Source organism: Lactuca saligna, chromosome 3, assembly GCF_052625555.1.
Source record: "Lactuca saligna cultivar CGN05327 chromosome 3, ASM5262555v1, whole genome shotgun sequence".
Classification (NCBI taxonomy): domain Eukaryota; kingdom Viridiplantae; phylum Streptophyta; class Magnoliopsida; order Asterales; family Asteraceae; genus Lactuca; species Lactuca saligna.
The window spans coordinates 34,748,457-34,772,733 of NC_136419.1; the positions used below are offsets into that span (position 1 = coordinate 34,748,457).

The 24,277-nt window shown below is 38.5% G+C and overlaps 1 protein-coding gene across 1 annotated transcript; it reads right to left on the reverse strand.

The window, feature by feature from the left end:
* Window positions 1-17,837: 17,837 nt before the first annotated feature.
* LOC145035164 (transcription factor bHLH162-like) lies at window positions 17,838-19,187 on the reverse strand. Its single transcript, XM_078983755.1, has 3 exons — window positions 18,775-19,187; window positions 18,341-18,670; window positions 17,838-18,248 (listed from the first exon to the last, which is right to left on the reverse strand). The coding sequence occupies exons 1-3, from the start codon at window positions 18,892-18,894 to the stop codon at window positions 18,021-18,023; spliced, it is 678 nt and encodes a 225-aa protein (XP_078839881.1). The 5' UTR covers window positions 18,895-19,187; the 3' UTR covers window positions 17,838-18,020.
* Between the last annotated feature and the right edge of the window lie 5,090 nt (window positions 19,188-24,277).

Below are 24,277 nucleotides of genomic sequence, written 5' to 3' on the forward strand. Positions count from 1 at the left end.
AATAAACTCAGATTTGACCTTGGATCTTTGCACCACAACTCGTTTCCTTGCTTCCTTCTTCTTCTCCTTCTTCACACCTTCACAAAAATGGCACCAAATCACTTATAAGCTCTCAAGGGAGGATTAGGGTTTTCTCACTGAGTTCTCAGGGTGAAAGTGACGAGAATGAGGCTATAATGTGGTTTAAATAGTGGGCAAACCCGGGGATTTAGGGTTTCACCCAGACGGACGGACTCGCCGAGTCCGAGATATGGACTCGCCGAGTCGCCGGCTCCCGCGTGCACAAAATACGCGACCCAACTCGGCGAGTCAGGCTAGAACTCGCCGAGTCCCTCCTGAAAATTTAGACAATTGACAATTTATTAACATACCGGGAACAGGTCGTTACAATTCTCCCCCACTTGCCTCAGACTTCGTCCTCGAAGTCTGCAACGGCTGGATCTGCGAATAACTCCGGGTAGTGCGTTCTCATTTCTTCTTCAGCCTCCCATGTCCATTCAGACCCCTTCCGGTGCTGCCACTGCACCTTTACCAGCTGAATTACCTTGTTCCTCAAGGTCTTGGTCTTCCGTTCCAGAATTGCGATCGGCTTCTCGATATAATTCAGGCCTCTATCAACCTGGATGTCCTCTAAGGGAATGACTGCTGTCTCGTCCACTAAGCACTTCCTCAACTGCGATACGTGGAAGGTGTTGTGTATCAAACTGAGCTCCTCAGGAAGATCTAACCGGTAAGCAACCCGACCCACCCGGGCCAAAACCCTGAAAGGACCAATAAATCTGGGGCCCAATTTGCCCCTCTTCCGGAACCTGATGACACCTTTCCAAGGTGAGACTTTCAGAAGAACCATGTCTCCCACCTGGAACTCCAAGTCTGAACGCCTCCTGTCGGCGTAGCTCTTCTGCCGACTCTGCGCAGTCTGCAGCCTACTACGGACCTGCTGGATCAATTCCGTCGTCTTGAGCACCACTTCGGTGCTCCCTATGACCCGCTGACCGACCTCGCCCCAACAAATCGGGGTCCTGCACTTCCTGCCATATAACATCTCAAAAGGAGGTCGATCAATGCTCGCATGATAGCTGTTGTTATACGAGAATTCCGCTAAGGGAAGATACGTATCCCAACTGCCCCCAAAATCTAAAACACATGCCCTAAGCATGTCCTCGAGAGTCTGAATCGTCCTCTCGCTCTGCCCGTCAGTCTGAGGATGAAAAGCGGTGCTGAAATGGAGACGAGTACCCATCTCGTCGTGGAATCGCTTCCAGAATCTGGACGTGAAGCGAACATCCCGGTCCGACACCACCGATACCGGCACTCCATGACGTGCCACAATCTCTCGCACATAGATATCGGCTAACTTTTCCGCCGATATACTCTCCTGGATCGGGATAAAATGGGCACTCTTCGTCAACCGATCCACCACTACCCATATCGAATCCACTCCACGTGCGGTCCTGGGAAGTTTGGTGATAAAATCCATGGTGATATCCTCCCATTTCCACACGAGAATATCCAATGGCTGCATCTTGCCGTGAGGTCTCTGGTGCTCCGCCTTGACCTTCCGGCAGGTCAAGCATCTCTCAACGTACCAAGCGACGTCCCGCTTCATGCAGGGCCACCAATAATCAGGTCGAAGATCTCGATACATCTTCGTCGCCCCTGGGTGGATAGAAAATCGAGACTTATGAGCCTCATCCATCAATACCTGCCGTACTCCACCCCAGTACGGTACCCACACCCTACCATGAAGCGTCAACAAACCCCGACTATCGTAATCAAACGAAGCTACTCGGCCCACTATCCTTTCGCACTTTTGCCTCTCCTCCTTGAGACTCTCCATCTGAGCCTCCTTGATCCGCTCCAACAAAGGAGTGATCACCGTCATCCTCATACACAGATCCCTGATAGGGGCCGCCGACACCTTACGGCTCAGGGCATCGGCCACCACGTTGGCCTTCCCTGGATGATAAAGGATCTCACAGTCATAGTCCTTCAGCACGTCCAACCATCTCCTCTGTCTCATGTTCAAACTCGACTGATCCATAAGGTATCGCAAACTCTTGTGGTCCGTGTAGATAGTACAACGGACCCCATAAAGGTAATGTCTCCAAATCTTGAGGGAAAATACAACTGCCCCCAGCTCCAAGTCGTGGGTAGGATAATTAGCCTCGTGAGGCTTCAACTGTCTCGAGGCATAAGCCACCACATGGCCTCGCTGCATCAACACTGCTCCCATACCTGTGATCGAAGCATCACAATAGACCACGAAATCCTCAACACCCTTTGGCAAGGTAAGAATCGGAGCCTCGCACAATCTCTGCCTGAGAGTCTCGAACGCCGCCTGCTGCTCAGGTCCCCAACGAAAAACCACCGACTTCTTGGTTAGTCGGGTGAGCGGCACTGCTATCTTGGAGAAGTCCTGAATAAATCTCCGATAATACCCTGCCAATCCTAGGAAGCTCCGAATCTCAGATGGAGACCTCGGGACCTCCCACTGCATCACGGCCTCAATCTTGGCCGGGTCAACCAAAATACCCTTCTGGTTAACGAGATGCCCAAGAAACTGTACCTCGCGCAACCAGAACTCGCACTTGGAGAACTTAGCGAAAAGTCTCTCCCTCCTCAAAGTCTCCAACACCTCCCGCAGGTGCTCCTCGTGTTGCCCCTGTGTCTTGGAATATACCAAGATGTCATCTATGAACACGATCACTGACCGATCCAGCATCGGTCTGCACACGCGGTTCATGAGATCCATGAACGCGGCTGGGGCATTGGTGAGCCCAAATGGCATCACCACAAACTCATAATGACCATACCGGGTCCTGAAAGCAGTCTTCTGTACATCCTCATCCCTGACCCTCATCTGGTGGTAACCGGAGCGTAGGTCGATCTTGGAGAACCAAGACGCTCCCTGGAGCTGATCAAACAAGTCATCTATCCTCGGAAGTGGGTAACGGTTCTTCACCGTTACCTTGTTCAACTCCCGGTAATCAATACACATCCGATGCGACCCGTCTTTCTTCCTCACAAATAAGATCGGCGCTCCCCAAGGCGAACTGCTCGGCCGAATGAAACCCTTGTCTAACAGCTCCTGAAGCTGTGTAGACAACTCCTGCATCTCAGGGGGAGCAAGTCGATATGGTGCTTTGGCTATCGGAGCCGCACCAGGAACCAGGTCGATCCTGAACTCAACCTGCCTCTCAGGAGGTATCCCCGGCAAATCCTCGGGAAACACGTCCGGGTAATCTCGAACAATAGGAACATCATCAATCGTCGTCTTGCCCTTATCCCGGGCATCCAAGACGTAGGCTACATAACCGGCGCAACCCTGCTGAACGTAGCGCCTCGCCCTTGCGGCAGAGCAGAAGGTCAGTCCTCGCTGGGGCCTCTCGCCCTGAATCACTATCTCTCCCCCACTGGGAGTGCGAACCCTCACTAGCTGAAGCTCATAATCAATCACCGCCCCATTGGGTCTTAGCCAATCCATGCCCACAATAACTTTATTCCCGCGCAGGGGAATCGGAACCAAATCCACTGAAAACTGCTCCTCAAATATCTGAAGGGAACACCCTCTATATACTCTGTCGACCCTCACGGTCCTATCATCTGCTATCTCAACCTCTAATGGACAATCCAGCTCCCCCGGAGCTCTGCTAAATCTCTTGCTAAGCGCAAGCGATACAAATGATCGGGTGGCCCCCGAATCGAACAATACCAAAGCAGGGATGCCGTTCACCGAGAACGACCCTAAATAAAACGTACCATCAAATAATATTCAACGATATATTAATAATTAAAAGATGAAAGAAATATACATACCCGTCACCACATCAGGAGTCGCTCGCGCCTCCTCTGCTGTCATCTGAAATGCCCTGCTCTTCGCCACTGGCGCATCAGCTCGGCCCTGCCGGCTATCCGTGATCCTCAAGGTGGCAGGGGCGGGTGCAAGCACCTTCCCTGCTGCAGCTAAACTGGGACACTGGGACCTTTTGTGTCCCCTCTGATTGCACTGAAAGCAAATCAGATCTGATGCTGTAACCGTAGTGGCAGGGGCCGTACAATCCCTACTCATATGCCCGGTCTGACCGCACTTGTAGCAGTCGGAACTCCCTGCCTTGCACGCCCCCTCGTGCAACCTCCCACACTTGCCACACCGACCGTGGCTCTGCTGACCCCTGGGCCTGTGATCTGAAACCCTGGGCTTTTTGCCCACACTGCCTGTACCCGAAACCGCCTCCGGTTTCCTCTTCCTCTCCATCTCGAGATCAATCTCCCTCTCTCTGGCTCTAGCAATCATGTCGTCCAGTGTTTTGCAACTGGACCGGTTCACAAACATACGAATGTCACTCCGCAACATCTCGTGATAACGGGCCTTCTTCATCTCCTCATCGGCTGCATACTGTGGAACAAGAAGGGCCCTCTCCCTGAACTTGGCGGTGATCTCCGCCACTGTCTCGGTAGTCTGGGTAAGATCCTGGAACTCCCTAGCTAACTGTTGCACCTCAATGACCGGTGCAAACTCCGCTTTGAACCTGGTAGAGAAATCAGCCCAGGTCATGGCATCCAATGCCGCATCATCCCCGATGGCATGTCCTACCTCCTCCCACCAGTCTCGTGCCCTGTCCTTCAGGAGACAGGACGCCAATCTCTGTTGGGTTTTGGTCATAAGACATCCTATGTGCTCATACAAACCCTAATGCTTGGATCTAGGTTTCTCTATTGTACATGCTTTGAATCCAAGACTATAAACCCTAATTCTAGCATACAAGTAATCATATTAACATGAGAATAAGTTTATAGTGTTACCTTGATTGTTATGTAGCAATAACAATCCCAAATCTCCTTGTATTGACTTTGGAAGGCTTAGAGTCACAAGTGTCACTCCTCTAATGGCTCACAAACACCATAAGCAAGTGGAGAAGGTATAAGGAGAGAGGTGAGAGGTTAGAATTCGTATCTAGGACCTCTTGGGAAGGAATACACGAATTCATGGCCCTAGGGGTGTTTATATAGGTGTAGAGATAGGGTTTCAGTCATTATCCTTATCTAGTTGATTATCCATTAAGCAACCAATAAGATAATCCTTGAATCCTTATCATACTCGAATTCTAAGGGATTTACACCTCAAATTCGTTCACCATATATATAAGATAATCCTTACCTTATTTTGTAACTATCACATAATTACAATTCAGCCCCTCTAGTTTTATTAATTACATTTGATCACAAAACTAATTCTTAATTAATTAGTAACCAATATTAATTAAACAAATATGATTTCTCCTTTAATATATTATTCTTATAACATATTAATAAATCATATTATCCTCTCTCTCTTTATTCATTTCTCCAATCAAGTTGCTTTGGTGAAGGCAACCCAAAAGGACCATGCACCATCGGGTCAAGTACATACCAAAATAGTTATGGACTTAGACACTAATCCAACAGTCTCCCACTTGGATAAGTCTAAAAACTATTATGCGTATGACTTCAGATCCTGATCTGCAATCGTAGCTTTCCAAAGCCGCTGTCAACTCTGATCATATCAGATACGCGTGTCCTTAGATAAGGGATCATATATTCCTCCATTCTAGATATCGTATGAGATATGATTTTTAATCATTCTCTTTGTACTACTTCTCGATTTCCGATTTATGAAGACAGACTAATTGAACAAATCAAATTAGCCCTAGCCCGGCCGAGCATTTACGTATGTCATCACAAAACCATCGAGAGGCCCAAAGATATCGCTTTTATCCTACTTTGGATAAAAGGAACGGATAAACTTTGATACAATGCTTGCTTGCACTCACTCACCGAATTACACACAACAATATGTTTTATAACACCAAGTTACTGGTGCGTTTACATATTATCAATGTGCAACCGATTCGCAAGATACAACTCACACATCTCGGTTTCAAGAATATAAGATGTTATCGTCTCACCAATCACTCGTAATACAATTCATGGAGTGATCCAAGTGAGCGTGGGTTTAATCCAATGCTCAAATCATATTCATAAGCACTCATGAACGTTGCAGCAAACATTTGCTTATGTCTAATACTCTTCTAGACAATCCACACACCAATTCACGACAGTCTTCATTCATATCTACTTCCAACATATGAACGACTGTGGCCCGTTTGAATAATTCGATTATTCTTAATAAACTCAATTATTCTGGAAGTCAAAACATGCAAGGTGAAACACAAGAATAATACTAATCCCATATGGCCTCAAACCTTTGAGTATAAACAAACACGTTTTATTTATCACCATATCGATTACTCATTATTTGTCGTTTCGGGTAATCAACTTCGCATTTGAATTCCAACACTTGTCCCATGCTCCCAGCATGCACACAATGTTTACCTATGGTTCTTACTTTTGCGAAATAGACAAATTGAACACATTTCCAATCATTCTCATTTTACAACACCAAATCCATTTTCTTAAGTGTAAGAATGTCAAATTCTTGTTACTTATAGAATACACTAGATTCTAACACTTTAGGCAACGATCCTTTTGTAATGTCACTGCACCAAAGTCTCAAAGACTATTGCCAATGATATTACAAATTCCTCTATCGGAAATTGTTACAAGACAATTCCTTAGATATGATGTCTCTCACTCAAAGTACATTCCTTTGAACATCCTTTCGCATAAAGTTTCTAATCTAGACATAGATTTTACTTCCCAACATGGACACACTTCCATATTTTCTATATGACAACTCATTCTTAATAGAATCTTATCTATTCGTAATGATGTCGATATCGTCCATCCAATATGGAAACACTTCCATAATTTCCAATACTATACTTCCAACTACTCGCAAGCGACCAATCCTCGTCGAACTTTGGATTGTCCTTTGATAGTTGTTTAATTATTTTAGTCAAAACCAATTCTAGTCCCTTTTCCCTCTAAATGCACTATACATTTGGAAAATTTTAGAATGGTCAAACATTAAAGCATTCGCAATCGATCCTATACTCGAAGCGTATGGGACACGACGCATAATGTTTTATTTGCTATGTTCTCAAAACTCGAATTGCGAAGAGGAATGCCGTAATCACAATCGAAATTTTAAGAACACACTATGTACCTTTGACTAAATTTATCAACATTCCACAACCTAATCCTTTAGATTTGAAATGAAGCATAATATTCTCTCCCTTAATTATAGAAAAACAACCTTTCAACTCTTACAACTTTGCAAAGTACGACTCTTGTTTTCTATAATTAATATTGCCAACTATGCAATACGTGCCTTAATAATCATACAATCATAACATTTATGCTCCCACTTTCATGATGATTATTATAAAACATAACACTTATGCTCCCACTAGCTTCGACATGTATTCATAAACATCTTAACTTTCAGAAAAACAATACTTATTGAATTTCTTAAGTTCATGTTTCTAATACTTAGTGCTTTGATAATCTTTTATCAAGGCTTCTTGAACTTATACACTTTTGCCTTAGATAGTTCATATGTGTGTCTTAACAATTAAGACTAATTGCCAAACCTCACAATTCAAATTATGGAAAGGGATGTCGTAACCATGATCGAATTTGAGAATGCAATTTTACAATCACTATCTTTTAAAATCTTTCTTAGTGAAAGCATTTTCTCACAATCATTTTCATGAAGGAGGAAATCTTATGACACTTAGATTTAAACGGTGCATGTGTTCCTATCCATGCGAATTTGTTAAAACCAAAGTTTACGACAAATTCAAACTCATATGGATCGAACTTTCTTAATCTTGATTTCTTGCCTTATGGTAGCACAGCTGCCCACCACGTCTTCCAAGTAGTTAAGCATCTTACCTTTTTCCTATCAATGTACCTTTCATTGATCAAGGTCCTTGCCTTTTACGCATTCAAATGAGAACTCATAGGACTCACATGCATAATTAACTCGATTGGATTGGCACAGAAACAAAATAATGTCTTTACGATAGGTTGTAAACCTCAACTCGTGTGCTAGTGATGATCGATAAGGTTTATTTGATTTGTTCTTGAAACTTTTCGAGACCATTAAGACTCCCACTGACTCCTTGACATATAAGATTCTTTTGTCAATAAACATTTCTTGACAAACAAATTTTCAAGAGTTAGTGTAGCTTGTATCAAAACACTTCATAAATTGGTCATAGTTGGTCTTTGTCTTATCCAAGACATCACAACTTTCCACATTTGATGAATGTTATAAACCTTTAATACTTTTTACTCATTATCACAATCTTAACTTTAAGACTTGTTATTGGAACAAAGTATGATTGTCTTCTTGATTTGACCATTTCATCAACCTTTGATTCCTCTTCTTGGACATCCAATTGTACCAAGACTCACTTAGAGGATCAATTGAGATATGGTTCTTAATCATTAAGACCTATCATAAAGCATAAAAGCCACTCTCCCTTCTTCTTAGAATGGAGAAACTCTTATCTTTCTGCCTACATGATTCTTCTTATTCGTTCTACTATTGATCTAAACCCTTTAATCAATTTAGAATTACACTTAATCTTGTAAGTATAATCATATTACTAAGCCTTTTAGTAAATCATGACGAATATCTTTGTTATTCTTATGGTGAACTTGATCAACACACAACTTTGTGTACTCGATCTCCTAGTCCTTCACTTGACACATTGTCAATGAATTTGTCTAATTTCCAAATATGGAATTTCTCATTCATCATGCAACCAAGTTGCGTGATTCCAAATTTCTGTCCAATTGAAACTTGGGCGATGAGAAACTCTCCCTATTTGGTAAATTCTTGACTTTCCATAACATAATAAGAAACAAATCCATTATTGCTAATAATTTTAACATCAATTTTTCATACACGCCATTGTAAGGATAAATAAATAAAATTTAAAATCAAAATTTATTTTATTGCGGAAAAATTTGTCCTTCACAATGCAACTCATTGAAAAACTTATGCGAATACATCTTTCTTAGCAATCTAATTCTAACTCTAAGTAGTAGCTCAAGAATCTAATCTTCGAGAAACGCAATCGAAATCCATTCCTTCACGGTTAGATTCTGCTCACTTCTTCCCTTAAGCTTCTTTTCTTTTCTTTGATCCTTCTAAACATCAATTGTAATCTTATCACATTATGTATTCAGAACCTAGAATGAAGCTTAAAAGAGTTAGTCAATGGATTTTACCTAAATTAGAGCCATACGTTTCGACTCTCCCATCTCTTAGATCTCTTAGGTAAATAGGGCAGCTTCGTCTCCAATGCCCTTTCTCCTGGCAATAAAAGCAAATTGACTCTTTTTGGAACAACACATGGAACTACTTCAGACATCGCCTTTCTCTTATGATCAAACTTTTCGATCATTGCATGTCTTTCATTGCCATTGTCTATATCCACAGAGGTCTCGAAGGCAGATTCACCAATCAACTTTGCTTTTCTATTGCGCCAAACCATTGCTGATTCAGCAGCAATAAGCATATAGGTGAGATCTATAAGGGTCACGTTGCGGTTCATCATATAGTACTCTCTTACGAACTCACTATATGAGTTAGGAAGTGATTGAAGAACCAAATCAACAGCCATCACTTCACTGACAACGGATCCCATCATTCTTAATCTATCAATGTGTGACTTCATCCCTAAGACGTGTGCACACACCGACTTGCCCTCTTTATGTTTACTTGCCAAAAGGGCTTGAGTGATATTGAACTTTTCAATTTTACAATCTTGTGGGTTAGGGAGAATAATTGGAGGAGGAGGAGGAAGTGAAGCATGATTTCTTGTTCCTCGATCGAATCGTGGAATATCATCTTCATGTGGAATGCTTGTTCCACGGGATTTGAGAAGACCATAGTTGTCGAACTTTGACATCGGGAGAAAACAAATTCAAGTTAGTTGATTGATTGAGTCCTTGGTAAATCACCCAAATGAAATTCCAAGGCTAGGACCCAACACAATATCCTACAACTCGGGAGAGGGATGCCGTAACCCAAATCGCAGAACATTTGAAGGTAAGTGAATGACGATTCACTAATTTCCACCATGAAAAACGAAAAGAAATTTAAGTTTTAAATCTATGAAAACTCCTAGATCCTTTGAGATTCATTGAACATTTCAATGGCATGTTTAAATCTCGATATGCCCCTCTTGTTTGTGACTGGGATGCCGAGGATCACAAAGCGGGTGTGAATAACCATGCGAACTACATGGTGCCCTCACATGTTACAATCACCTATTCGATGTGCCGGTAAACCACACACGCTCCACCGAACTATGACAAACATTGAGTCACCCTTTGCTACCTTTGCTTAGAACCATTTAGTGTGCCGGTAAACCACACACGCTCCACTAACGTCTTCGCAAGGGCACAAAGTGTAATTTCATGGAATTGCATCAATTCACTTTTGCCTAAGTAACTAAGATTGGGAATTTGAAAAACATTTAGTTACTTCGTATTTCATTATACTTATAATGGAAGGTTTCGTCCTATCCTACCCGTTCGGCTAACGACCCTCCACTAGTCAAGAGTGCGGTGGGTAAGAGTGGATACCCATTCAATCGCCATTTTATAGGCAATTTCCTTAAACACCCCTTATAGACCAGCTTCGTGAATGAGGCCTACTAACGGTAAGACTGACTTTTACTCATACTTATATATAATGTTAGACTTTTAATGTTATATATAGTATAGGGTGTATTTTATACTTTTAAAATACTATATGGTTAACTTTAACAATTACACTTTTAATTCAATTAAAAGGTTAACCTAAATTTTTATGGATTTATTAAACCTCTTTTAATTATACTCCTTAATTAATTAATAAAACCATAAGGGTGTGATTTGAACTTTTCAAAACATTACTAGAGTTTTAGAATTTAACATTTCTAATTAAACCTTTTAATCAACTTTTAAATTCCAAACCTTGAGGGCAAGTTTTGAAACATTTTTCAAAACATTAGGGTTTTAACTATTTAAATTTCAAAACAACAAAACTTTTTGGGTTCAAATTTAAACTATAAAACCTAAAGGGAAAATATGAAACTTTTCATAACAACAAGGATCAAATAATAAATAATCTAAACTAACATTTAGTTACATAATTATCCATATTTGATTTGTTTAATGATTTCTTGCAAAACAATTTATCAATTTACTCAAAATAATTAATCAATTTTCTTATAAGGAAACAATTATCTTGTTAATTGATAATTATCTTTAATTAGATCAAGAATATAGTCATATATATCATAAAATCGGATTTATATTGATCTAACATGATAAGGTAACTATCCATATGCAAAAACAGCAAGAAATCCCGAGATAAGCATTATCTGACGAGTTGACTCGTCGAGTCAGGCATGGACTCGTCGAGTCTGCATGGACTCAGCGAGTTCAGCCATGGACTCGGCGAGTCCAGCCTCCAAAACATCAAAAATCGAATTTTTCAGTTATGTCAAGCATCAATACAATTGAAACCAATCAAGGCTCTGATACCACTGTTGGGTTTTGGTCATAAGACATCCTATGTGCTCATACAAACCCTAATGCTTGGATCTAGGTTTCTCTATTGTACATGCTTTGAATCCAAGACTATAAACCCTAATTCTAGCATACAAGTAATCATATTAACATGAGAATAAGTTTATAGTGTTACCTTGATTGTTATGTAGCAATAACAATCCCAAATCTCCTTGTATTGACTTTGGAAGGCTTAGAGTCACAAGTGTCACTCCTCTAATGGCTCACAAACACCATAAGCAAGTGGAGAAGGTATAAGGAGAGAGGTGAGAGGTTAGAATTCGTATCTAGGACCTCTTGGGAAGGAATACACGAATTCATGGCCCTAGGGGTGTTTATATAGGTGTAGAGATAGGGTTTCAGTCATTATCCTTATCTAGTTGATTATCCATTAAGCAACCAATAAGATAATCCTTGAATCCTTATCATACTCGAATTCTAAGGGATTTACACCTCAAATTCGTTCACCATATATAAGATAATCCTTACCTTATTTTGTAACTATCACATAATTACAATTCAGCCCCTCTAGTTTTATTAATTACATTTGATCACAAAACTAATTCTTAATTAATTAGTAACCAATATTAATTAAACAAATATGATTTCTCCTTTAATATATTATTCTTATAACATATTAATAAATCATATTATCCTCTCTCTCTTTATTCATTTCTCCAATCAAGTTGCTTTGGTGAAGGCAACCCAAAAGGACCATGCACCATCGGGTCAAGTACATACCAAAATAGTTATGGACTTAGACACTAATCCAACAAATCTGACCTTGTTCCCCTCGGGACATCTGCTAGTGCAGAATGCGTTGGCCACATCCGCCAACCACCTGGTACTTGCTATGGGGTCCCGTGCCCCGTGATAGTCAGGAGCCCCGCATGCCCTGAACTCCCTGAAAGTGAGTGTGCGCGACCCCATCACGGCCGCCATCTCAGTACGGAAAGTACTCAGTCTCTCATCCATCATCTCCAAAATGCCCTCCTCGATCGAACCGAAGATCACAGGAGTCTGCTCTAGTATGATGCGAGTAACCTCAGAAGAAAGGAACTCTCTAGTCTGCTCATCCATCTGTCCGACCTCCGGGTCTGATCCCGATCCTGATCCCCCTCCGGCATCTGAGCTGCCGGCTGCTGGCCTCGGACGCAAAACTACCATTCTGAAACATATCATAACAACATCAGAACACTGAAATATTTCAAGGGATCATGATACGACTACTAGCTTCCTGGTCTTATCTTGGCCTTCCTTGATTCGAGTACGGATCCTCTGCTTCCAGTAGTATGGGCCCCTACTACCTTCCACATCTATCCGTACTTTCCTCAAGAACTGCCTCGACTTCCCCAAGTCACTTCTACCGCTGCTATTCTCTGCTACTCTCATCCTAGGCTTGCCCTAGAGAAAACTCGAGCTCCATACGACTGGTCCTCAGCTGCTGTAGGTCTCCTCGCACTACCAGTTAGCCATCACCTGAACACCATCACATGTGATGAGGATCGGATAATCCTTCAAGTAAAAGATCCGTCCCTACAACGGTTGGACTCAAACAAGAGCTGCGCAGTAGGGCCAGTTCCAGCACTCTGGGATTATTCAAACCTGATTACATGTGGTGTAACGTGTCCACCTAATGGCTAACTCCCATTACTCGGAACCCACCAAGCACAAAGCAAGCAGCATTCGGATAAGGGAAACAGACTCAAGCAAACTATTCTTATAACAAGAAACTGTACTAGCATAGGATGCTAAGCTCATACTATCAGGCATAACCTAAACAGGCTATCCTACTGCTGTCTACTCAATTCTAGCATGCAATATTCATAAAGCTGTAACACATAAGCAGGCACATAAGGCATTCTCCTAAATCCTTAGTCCTATACTAGCATGCTGTTCTACTAAAACTGAAATTGAACAAATAACTTGTATGAGTAATTTGGGAGTACTTACTTGAGCTCGGTTGACCGCATGCACACACCTCTATCTTGTTTTAAAAAAAATCTTCCTTTCTAAGTACTTTCAAAATTATTTTTATAAAACGTTTTTATTTTATTAAAATATTTTATTTCCCCTTAGTTTGAGTTCAGATACACCCGAAAGTGTATCCGAATCCCTCAAACCAGGGCTCTGATACCAACTTGAAACGACCCAAAAATACGACCCAAAAATTTTTGTTTTTAATATAATCAAAACTGAAATCAGAGTATCATATAAATAAACCATGCGTGATATGTTCCAAAACATAATAAAATTTTGTGCGGAAAACTGTATCATACTACATCAAATCAAACAACTAAATCAATCCCAGGCTAAAGCTGAGGCGGTGGTGGGTGCGATGCCGTCACCCCGAGCTCTTCCCTTTGCTTGCGGAAATACCTGAAACCAAAACTGAAACTGTAAGCACGAAGCTTAGTGAGCTCCCCCAAATTACCACATACCATACAATAACATATAAACACATATTGGGCCTTGCCCACTGCATCGGGCCGAGGCCCGGAAACTGCATCGGACCGAAGTCCGGAACTGACTGGGACCTTGTCCCCTGCATCGGACCAAAGTCCGGAACTAGCTGCATCAGACCGGAGTCCGGAACTAGCTGCATCGGACCGGAGTCCGGAACTAGCTGCATCGGACCGGAGTCCGGAACTGACTGCATCGGACCGGAGTCCGGAACTGACTGCATCGGACCGAAGTCCGGAACTGACTGGGACCGTGTCCCCTGCATCGGACCGAAGTCCGGAACTGACTGAGCATAGCATAGCATATCATAACAAATATACTGCATACTGCATCGGGCCGTAGCCCGGAACATAAAACACATAACACATAGCGGATAAATCATGTCTGAACCACGAAGGCATCAAACATACTAACTACTACATCGGACCGAAGTCCGGAAACTACTACTAACTGGACGGGCCGGCATTGTGGCCTTAGACCCGTCCCTACTGGAAGGAAACTCACCTCGTAAGCTAGCGGATGAGTGTGTGGCTCGGAAAGCTAACGGCTGCTGCTCCTGAATCTCCTCGGCTAAAAATCCATAAACACACTCAATCAATTACTAACACTACACTCGGGGTAAAATGACTCTTTTACCCTTGGTCAAAGTCAACTTACTCAGGGCTGACTCGCCGAGTCGGGATACCCAACTCGCCGAGTCCTAGTCTCACCTCTCAGCTCTTACACGCTGACACTCGTCGAGTGTGGCATCGACTCGACGAGTACCCTCTGGATCCAAGAACTCAGATGATCTTCATCCGACTCGCCGAGTCGTATGAACAGACTCGACGAGTTGTTCTTGATCCCCGAGAAGATTGCCTTGGACTCGCCGAGTTGTATGAACAAACTCGCCGAGTCCCTCCATCACTGAGTCTACTCTCAACTCGCTGAGTCCACTCCCTAACTCATCTCGTCCACTCGACACTGATAAAACTGAAGAACTCGGGACTTGCGACCCGACTCGTCGAGTCGTTCTTCCGACTCGCCGAGTCGCCGCCATGCAACAGATTTTTACTCGATTTCTCTTGAATCCAACACATGCAAATGATAGATCTGGGTCCAATAAGCTGTGTTACCACGTAAAGTTTCCAACTTTACGTGCACAACCTCATGAATAAGGGAAATAAGGCTAAAAGATGCACAACAAGAGTAGATCCATGGCTAATATGCAATGTAACTCCAAAAAGACAGTAGATCTGGGCTCTACAACACCCCAACACTCAGATCCAAAGGTATTACGACTTATTAAGACATTCATGCAAACATAAGGCTTGGAACAAACATCAAATAGCTCTTAGAAGAGCTCTAATGGAAGTTTAAGCATATAACCAGAAGGGAACTCCGAAAATACCTCAATAAACTCAGATTTGACCTTGGATCTTTGCACCACAACTCGTTTCCTTGCTTCCTTCTTCTTCTCCTTCTTCACACCTTCACAAAAATGGCACCAAATCACTTATAAGCTCTCAAGGGAGGATTAGGGTTTTCTCACTGAGTTCTCAAGGTGAAAGTGGCGAGAATGAGGCTATAATGTGGTTTAAATAGTGGGCAAACCCGAGGATTTAGGGTTTCACCCAGACGGACGGACTTGCCGAGTCCGGGATATGGACTCGCCGAGTCGCCGGCTCCCGCGTGCACAAAATACGCGACCCAACTCGGCGAGTCAGGCTAGAACTCGCCGAGTCGCTCCTGAAAATTTAGACAATTGACAATTTATTAACATACCGGGAATGGGTCGTTACACATATATAAGTAAAAAAGAAGCCGGTGGCACCATCCTCATGCGATTTCACTGTTCATCAGCTATAACAGCCACATATGCCAACCCACAAAATCATCGGCTTGAAACATGTACTCTAGATAAGCAATAGATGGTGAATGAAAGAAATTAGGGTTTGTGAGAGTTTGTGTGATCGGAAAGAACAACGGGATGGGGAACACATTACCAGCAGAAGGCTGTAGAAGTTGGTTGGTTATCACTGTTGTTCTTCGTGTTGTTCTTCGTCTTCGTTTTTTTGGTGAATGAAAGCAAGCAGAGGGGGGAATCGGTGGAATGATGGAGCGCCAGTGTAAGTTGTTGCTTCTTCCTTCTTCCCTCTTAATCTCCCCCAATCTCTACACCTTCAAATGTTTCTCTGATTATCTGAGACATGATCCAAAAAATTCAAGAGAGGACAGAGATACATAAGTCAAATGTAACGTCCATTTGTGTAGATTGAGGGTTTTAGAGATAATGGAGGGTGCGATTTAGGGAATTGGGAAGAATGCGATGAAGAAGGAGGCGGAAGGTGGAATCGATTGGCTGTAATAGAAAGGGATATAGAGAGAACAATCCAGAGAATGAAGAAAGACCGAAAGAGACGAAGAGTCGAGTATATGGGGATATTTCCAAGCAATCAAAGGCGGTGCTGTTCGTATGTAATTGGAAACAGCAGGAGGTGGGGAGCAGACCATAACAGATAGCCGTGAAGAAGAACAACACTAATCTTAATCTCATTGGCTTACAAAGGCGGTGAAGTACAAATACAAATACAAAGAAGACGTGAAGTACAACTCCAATTTCAAAAATATCTAAAAGGCCCTGAAAAAAAAAAAAAAAAAAAAAAAGATCATATACAAATACCTAGGGACCAATTATGCCAATCCCTTAGCTATTTTACTGTAGCTAAGGGTGGAGAACTTTAATCTATAAATCTATAGTATAATATTACATTATTCAGATTTCATATGTTAAAGTTACCCCCCCCCCCTTCTCTCTCTCTCTTAAAATATTTTACTATGTCTCTATAGTTTGCTGGTCTTGAAAATTACCATTTTCCATATTAAGCGATGGACTTATTACGAATGTTCATTTCTTAATACCTATATTTAAGTGTAAAATTGGCCAGGTTGTAACGAACTTATTTTCAAGCCTACAGAGATTGATGTTTGATTGTTTGAGTTGATGATTGATTGTTTGGTGCTTTAACATCATAAACCATTGTGTTTACCCATGGTACAAAGGTTGATGTTTGTATATGATTGGTGCTTTAAGCCTTTAACATCATCAAACTAGTAGGTTTCTCCACTCAGAAATGGTACAAAGGTTGACGTTGATGTTTGTACATGATTGGTGCTTTAACATCATCAAACCATTGGGTTTTTCCACTCAGATATGGTAAGAAATGGCTGCACTATCTCTTATAATAAGCTCGATAACATTCTAAATAGTTGGATGTGGTAGCCATATTTTTTCAATCGTGTTTTTTCCTAGCATTCATGGATATGTGTTGTGGGTTCATTGACTTAGATATTTATACACAGAAGATTTATGTGTGTTGGGTGAAAATTGAAATCTAATCATCGTTGATTTGTGAAAAGCTTGAGGATTGGATTTGCAGAGACAACTTGTTGTTGCCAACATTCTAAATGTCCATATGAGATGCGCGTTCAACATATAGTTTATTCATTGTTATCCAATAGAAAACAAACGATACACCAACCAATAAAAAACCATGTAATCCGAGACATTACATCTCCCAAAGTCTTAAGACTCAAACTATATGTTCATAATCATAAAATTAACTGCGACTACTTAAGCGATTGAACATAAACTAGTTTCGCAAGAAATAAATGATACTTACTGGCAAGATATTAGCGAGCTTAATATTTGAAAATGTGATATCGCTAATTCGCAAAAATGATTTCACGTGATTCATGGGTGTTTTTTGTAAAATAAAATAAATTGGGCTTTTGTGTAGAATCTATAATGGGTCTCCCATGTAGATTTTATTAGTTAATAACTTTTTTTATTTTTTTTTATTTTTATTACTTGTGGATTCAAAAGTCAACATTGTACTATGTTTATTTCTTTAAAAACAAATACAACTGAAACTGTTGGCCACTTAAATTGGAAAAAAAATACGTCATATTAATCTATTATCCAATAAGCTAAAAAATATAAAAAAATTAACGACTGTTAACAGCTGCAAAAATACTGGGTACTTCCAATATGTATTCTCTTAACTTGTGATACTCATTGGCAATCCCTCTAATTCCCATCCCCATACATTCGATTGGAAATCAAAATCCCATATATTCAGATTCGATTCAAATTGATCGCAAGATGATGCATAATCATTCCCCAATTCCAGTTCGTTCGAGAATCCTTGGTCATTCCCCGATTCCTTTACGTTCGAGTATCCTTGGAGTAAAATCATGAGTCTCTGAGACATTTCCTCTGTTTCAATCTATATCCACAGTCAAATCAACTATTTTAGAAACAACGATGATAAAAGCAGATCAAGTAGAAGAAATCGGGGTTTATGGTAACGGGATTCACCTTTTTGTGGCGGACATGGAAGGTAGAATGGCCGGAGCTCGAAAAATTTGCGAGGGCTACCTCACTGCTATACTGATCAAGTAACCGGACAACGTCATAAAAATCCGATTGAGTATTCAATCCAGTTATCAAAACAACATCAAGATCTGGACTCATTTCGTGGATCTGAATATCAATTGATTTGGATTTGTTGCTATTCGTGCTCTCGTATGATCTCTTCTTTGTACTCGACAACTGTTCCTTCCTGATCTGGCTCATCTCCAAGCTCGATTTCAAGCTTTGAATGTACTCAATCGTTCGATCCACTCGATCCGACACTTGGTCACCTCCCTGAATACAAAAAAGAAGAAGTTATAATCGGTTTCAGATTAACGACCAAAACGATTTGATGAGATATGAAGATGTGAAGAAGAAGCAATTCAAGTGATTAAAACCTTGGAGATGAGATGAAGAGGGATGAGAGAGAAGAGACGGGAATAGAGAAACTTCATTTGGTTCCTTCTGATCTTTTCTGTTACTTTCCTTTCTGGTTTCTTCATGTTGCCCCTCTCCATGGTAAAATCTCATACAAAGTTGCGAATAACAAATAATATTTTGAAGTTTGAACTAAGTTATATATATAATACCATAAATGGAGGTGTGTGTGTGTGTGTGTGTTTTCATTACCATGTAGGTTTGAAAAGGGAAAGCCAGAAGAAAAAGGGGGCATCTGGCATGTCGTTGTCAAGAGGAAGAAGATGAAGGAACGATGTAATTACAAGTGACGTCGCCTTTCTTTCATCATCACTCGTCATGTTCATATGTCATGAGTCATGTGTTTGCTTTTCTTTTTCAAAGTGGAAGATGGAATCAGATTTCAACCTCAAAAATGGCTAAAAGAATAATTTCGCTCAAATATTCAAGCATCTTTGTGAAAAACTTATATATATAAACATTTGGTGATTCTATTCTCACCCGTTTGTATCTAATTCTCACTTTTATTCTGTAAATAAATACTTTTTAATTATATATTGTGTATGACTAATATAAGAACTAATAAATACTTTTTAATTATATATTGTGTATAAGAACTAATATAAGCCTTTTTTTTTTATCAATAGCCAAAAAAATGATTATTTACATAAAATGGTCATTATTGTTTATTTTGGTTTAGTTTATGGAAAAAGGGTTATAGATAGCCACAAAAGGGTTATATCATAAAATAATAATTCTCGCTCATATATTCAAGCACTTTTTGACATTTATATATAAACATTTAGTGATTCTGTTCTCATCCTTTGTATTTGATTCATGCTTTTATTCAATAAATAAATATTTTATTAATAATATATTATGAGTGATGATAAGATGGTGGAGACCCTACACAATCCAAGTATCATAAGAGTTAAACTTGAATTCAATAGATTATATATATATATATATATATATATATATATATATATATATATATATATATATATATATATATATATATATATATATATATATATATGTGGTTCAATTGAGAAAAAAAAAAGGTTGAGAATGGGGGAATCATTCTCAGCCACTCATTTATTTTTACCGCAAAAACCTCCGTCGTACCAGCAGAAATGGGAAAAGAATAGACATGTGTTTTCGAATAAAACACGTTTCCTTAAACTATGGTAATCATTACCTTAATCTATACAAAAACATAGTTTTTTCGATTTTTTTAGTTTTTAAGAATATATTTTTATCGAAAAATGATTTTAAATATACCAAAATTCATGATTTTTTATTCTCTACAAATAGACATCCATATTGATATAGTTTTAAGATAAAATAATTTTTTTTATATTTTCAACTATCGTTATTCATAAGTGAATAAAAATGAATCAGATTTTTACTACAGTACATTCGTTATTCAGTTATGAATAAAAACTATGATTTTTTTTTTTTTTTTATTATTATTTTTTTTTACAGTTTAAGTATCATTCATATATGAATATAGCATATAATAAACATAGTATATTCATATTTAAAGATTAGACGATGCATTCACTTATGAATATTACATAGTATATTCACTTGTGAATATTAGATGGTATATTCACTTATGAATATTAGATAATATTTTCATATCTGAATATTACATAGTATTACATGGTATCTCACATGTGAGTATTACATAGTATATTCATTTCTGAATATTAGATGATATATTCACTTATGAATATTACACAGTATATTCACATATGAATATTACAAGGTATTTTCACAAATATATATAATTTTTATATGTTATTCACATATGAATAACATGCAGACTTGCATATTTGGTTTTTTGTTTTAATAATCATATATTGAGAAAACATATTCATATATGAATATAACATGCTAATTTAGTTCATGCATTTCATCAAACAGTTGGAGTGCATGCAATTTAACTTTTTTTAAAAATGTTAGAAACATGATATTTTGACTATTTAAATCTACAAAATGGTAGACTGATAGAGAATTATATGAAATTTTTCAAAAAAAAAAAAAAAAACGATTTGATATTTTTCTAACCTCAATTTTCAAGTTTTATTTGATAATCGATGTTGAATGAATGATATGAAGTCGATTTTTGTTGATTATCGATGATGTTGATCTAATAACGCTAGGAGTATAATTAATCATAGATGTTGAAGATCTGATCGTATTCAAGCACAATTGAAGGTTGAATTAAAAGAACCAAAAACGAATTTTTGTTGTTAACTGTTGAATCGTGTTGATTATTGACGAAGATCGATGATTGATTAGCACTGGATGATGTTGATTATGGTTTAATTGAAGAAATCTGGATGATTGTTGAAAGTTGGAGAAGAAATTTGGATGATGAACGATGAATGAGTTTGAACTACAGATACGTATTTGAGATTGAAGGTTGTTCTTATATTTACAAGTTTGTCATCGTGTCTTTTTATGCTTGAATAAAATGAGTGGCTGAGAATGAATCCTCCATTCTCAATCTTTTTTATTTTCTCAATTGAACCCACCTATATATATATATGCGGTAAGAAATTTTTTTGGTAGGAAGGTAAGAAGTTTTTTTTGTACATATTTTTTGACAAATAAAATAAATGAATCACTAGATGATTTATCTGTAAGATGATTCACAAGAAAAAATTCCCAAAAAAAAATATTTATGATTCATTTTTAAGTAAATTAAGAAAAAATTCACTTTTATGACAATTTTAGTGAATAACAACAAAATTATTATATAAATGAATCATCGAGATGTTTTTTGAGAATTTTTTCTTGTGAATCATCTTACAAATGAATCATCTAATGATTCATTTTGTTTGTTCGCGAAAAAAATATGTAGGAAAAAACTTCTTACCTTCCTACCAAAAATTTCCTTCTTATTTGATCTTGACTCTCTCTCTCTCTCTCTCTCTCTCTATATATATATATATATATATATATATATATATATATATATATATATATATATATATATATAAGTGTCACATGATCATAATTTCCCTGTGATTGACTGATTTTTTTTCTTTTACTTTTATGCTTTCTTTTTTGTCCAATTTTATTTGTACAGTGGATTACACGTTCCCTTACAATCGCTATGTGTTAGGGTGATAGTGTATACATGTTTACCTCCACCGTTTTTTCTTTATTCGTCTCATGCTCTCTTCCACCTACACCAATTTCTTTCTTGAACCTTCCCGAAATCCCCCGATTTAATCAAATATCACCTCTCCACCGCCTTCTTGCCTTCATCGGTTTTAAAGGATAGATATCATTTCTCTCTCCATATTCGTTCCCGATATTCTCCACTGACTTCTCACCTTCTTCATTCTTCGCACGATTTTAGAGGTCGCCGACGTGCGTTGCTTCTATTAGCAGCGTTGATTCTGGAAAAGCTAATATAATGCTCTAAAATCACATCTAAAAAAATACCCAAATTAATTCTACAATGCAGAAGGTAAAAGAGTTTCTCATATGTTCTTTATGGGGATAATTTCATATATACCCCTCTTAAACTTGTAAATATCATATTTACCCAGTTTAATTTCTCAATATCATATTTATCCTTAATAAACTTTCAAAATATCATATTTGCCCAAATCATTTTTTATAATGTTTTTAATATGTTATAATTATTTTTTTATACCGTAGAATTATTATAATAATTAAAGATTTTAACCATGTTATCCTTACATCTATGATAATGGAATGTGAAATTCTAAATTATTGGAATGTCATTCTCTTGACAAACAAAAATATTCACATTCAACCCTCTCTATGAAATTTATATTTTGATTGTTTAGTTTTTGGTATTGTTGGTTATTATCATGTTGTAGATGGAGGATATTTTAGATATTTTCATTGATATTTTGATGTTCAAATAATACATATACGATATTTTGATATTAAAGAAGGGCATATATGATATTTTGATGTTTAAAAAGGACATATATGATATTTTGAAATTCTATGAAGGGTAAATATGATATTTAGTATTTTTATGAAGGGTAAATATGATATTTAGAAATTAAGTTGGGTAAATATGATATTTTGATGTTTAACAAGGGCATATATGAAATTCTTCATTCTTTATGTAACCTTAATTTCCTTTCTGTTTTTAATGTTGGAGTTAATCTACTAATCTGTTGGGATTTCGATCGTTTCAGGGGAACAACAAATCCATGTTTATTCCCAACAAGCCCTTCGCGTTCATATCTCTCCCTGCTCCACCTCCTTCCAGTTTCTCCCCTTTCTCTAAGATTGTGCATCATCAGGTAACATTTTTATCAAACCCACTAGCATTTTTTATTATGTATTTGCTCCATTTATGAGGTTTTACTTTGGTTGTTGTAAATTAGGGCTTAAAAAGCTTGTGATTTGGAAATCAATCCTTTGAGACTGTTGTATTTGAGCATGATTTAAATAACTCACTTGCTCTTGATTTCGACGAGAAAAACTGGCATGTAAGTTCCCATAATTGAACACCTTTTCGTTATGTTCTTTCTCATTATCAATTGTGATAAACCCACTTCCCGATAGTTGGGTTTTCTGATTTTGAATTTGGGTTTTTAATTTAGGAATTGGTGTTCGATGGGAGAATTGTGTTGGCTACGATAATAGGGTTCTTAGGTTCTGCATTTGGAATGGTGGGTGGTGTCGGCGGTGGTTTCATTTTTGTGCCTATGCTTACTTTGGTTGTTGGTTCCGATACAAAGTTCGCCGCTGCTTTTTCTAGGTGTATGCTCTGAAATCAAATCTGAACTATAATCCAGATTGGATTGATTGAATTCTTATGAGATTCTATTTAATTTTATGAAATAATCTTAATCTCTGATGTTTCAGGTATGATAATGGGAGCATCTGCTTCATCGTTTAGCTACAATCTAATAGTACAACATCCATATAGAGAAGTACCAATTCTGGATTATGATTTAGCCATGTTGTTTCAGCATATGCTCATGCTTGGAATCACACTTGTTGTTTCTCTTAGTGTTGTTTTTCCCTATTGGCTCATTGCACATGGCATAATGTTTTCTATCGGTAAATTCTTTTATTTTTTTGTGCTTAGTTTCATAAATTGAGGTTAGGTTTAACTTTAGCACTGAAATATTTCTACTTTATGATGATTACATATTAATTTATTTATATTATTATTGTAAAAGTTGAAACTAAGAACAAAAATTACTTTTGTTAACACACATGTGATATTAACACACATGTGATTGTTTTGTTTTCCCTTTTCGTATGCTTCTGTATAAACTATAACCTGATTCAATTCTTAACCTAACTTTAGGTCTCCAGGGATGTTCGCTAAATTATCAAGTTTGAGTTTTCTCAAGCAATAAAACGTGAAAAATTAGCAGACCATCACCACATCCAGAAGATATTTGCTCCATTTGCTGGTGAGTTTCTGTCTATGTATCTTTCTAGAAAATACTAAAATACCCTTTT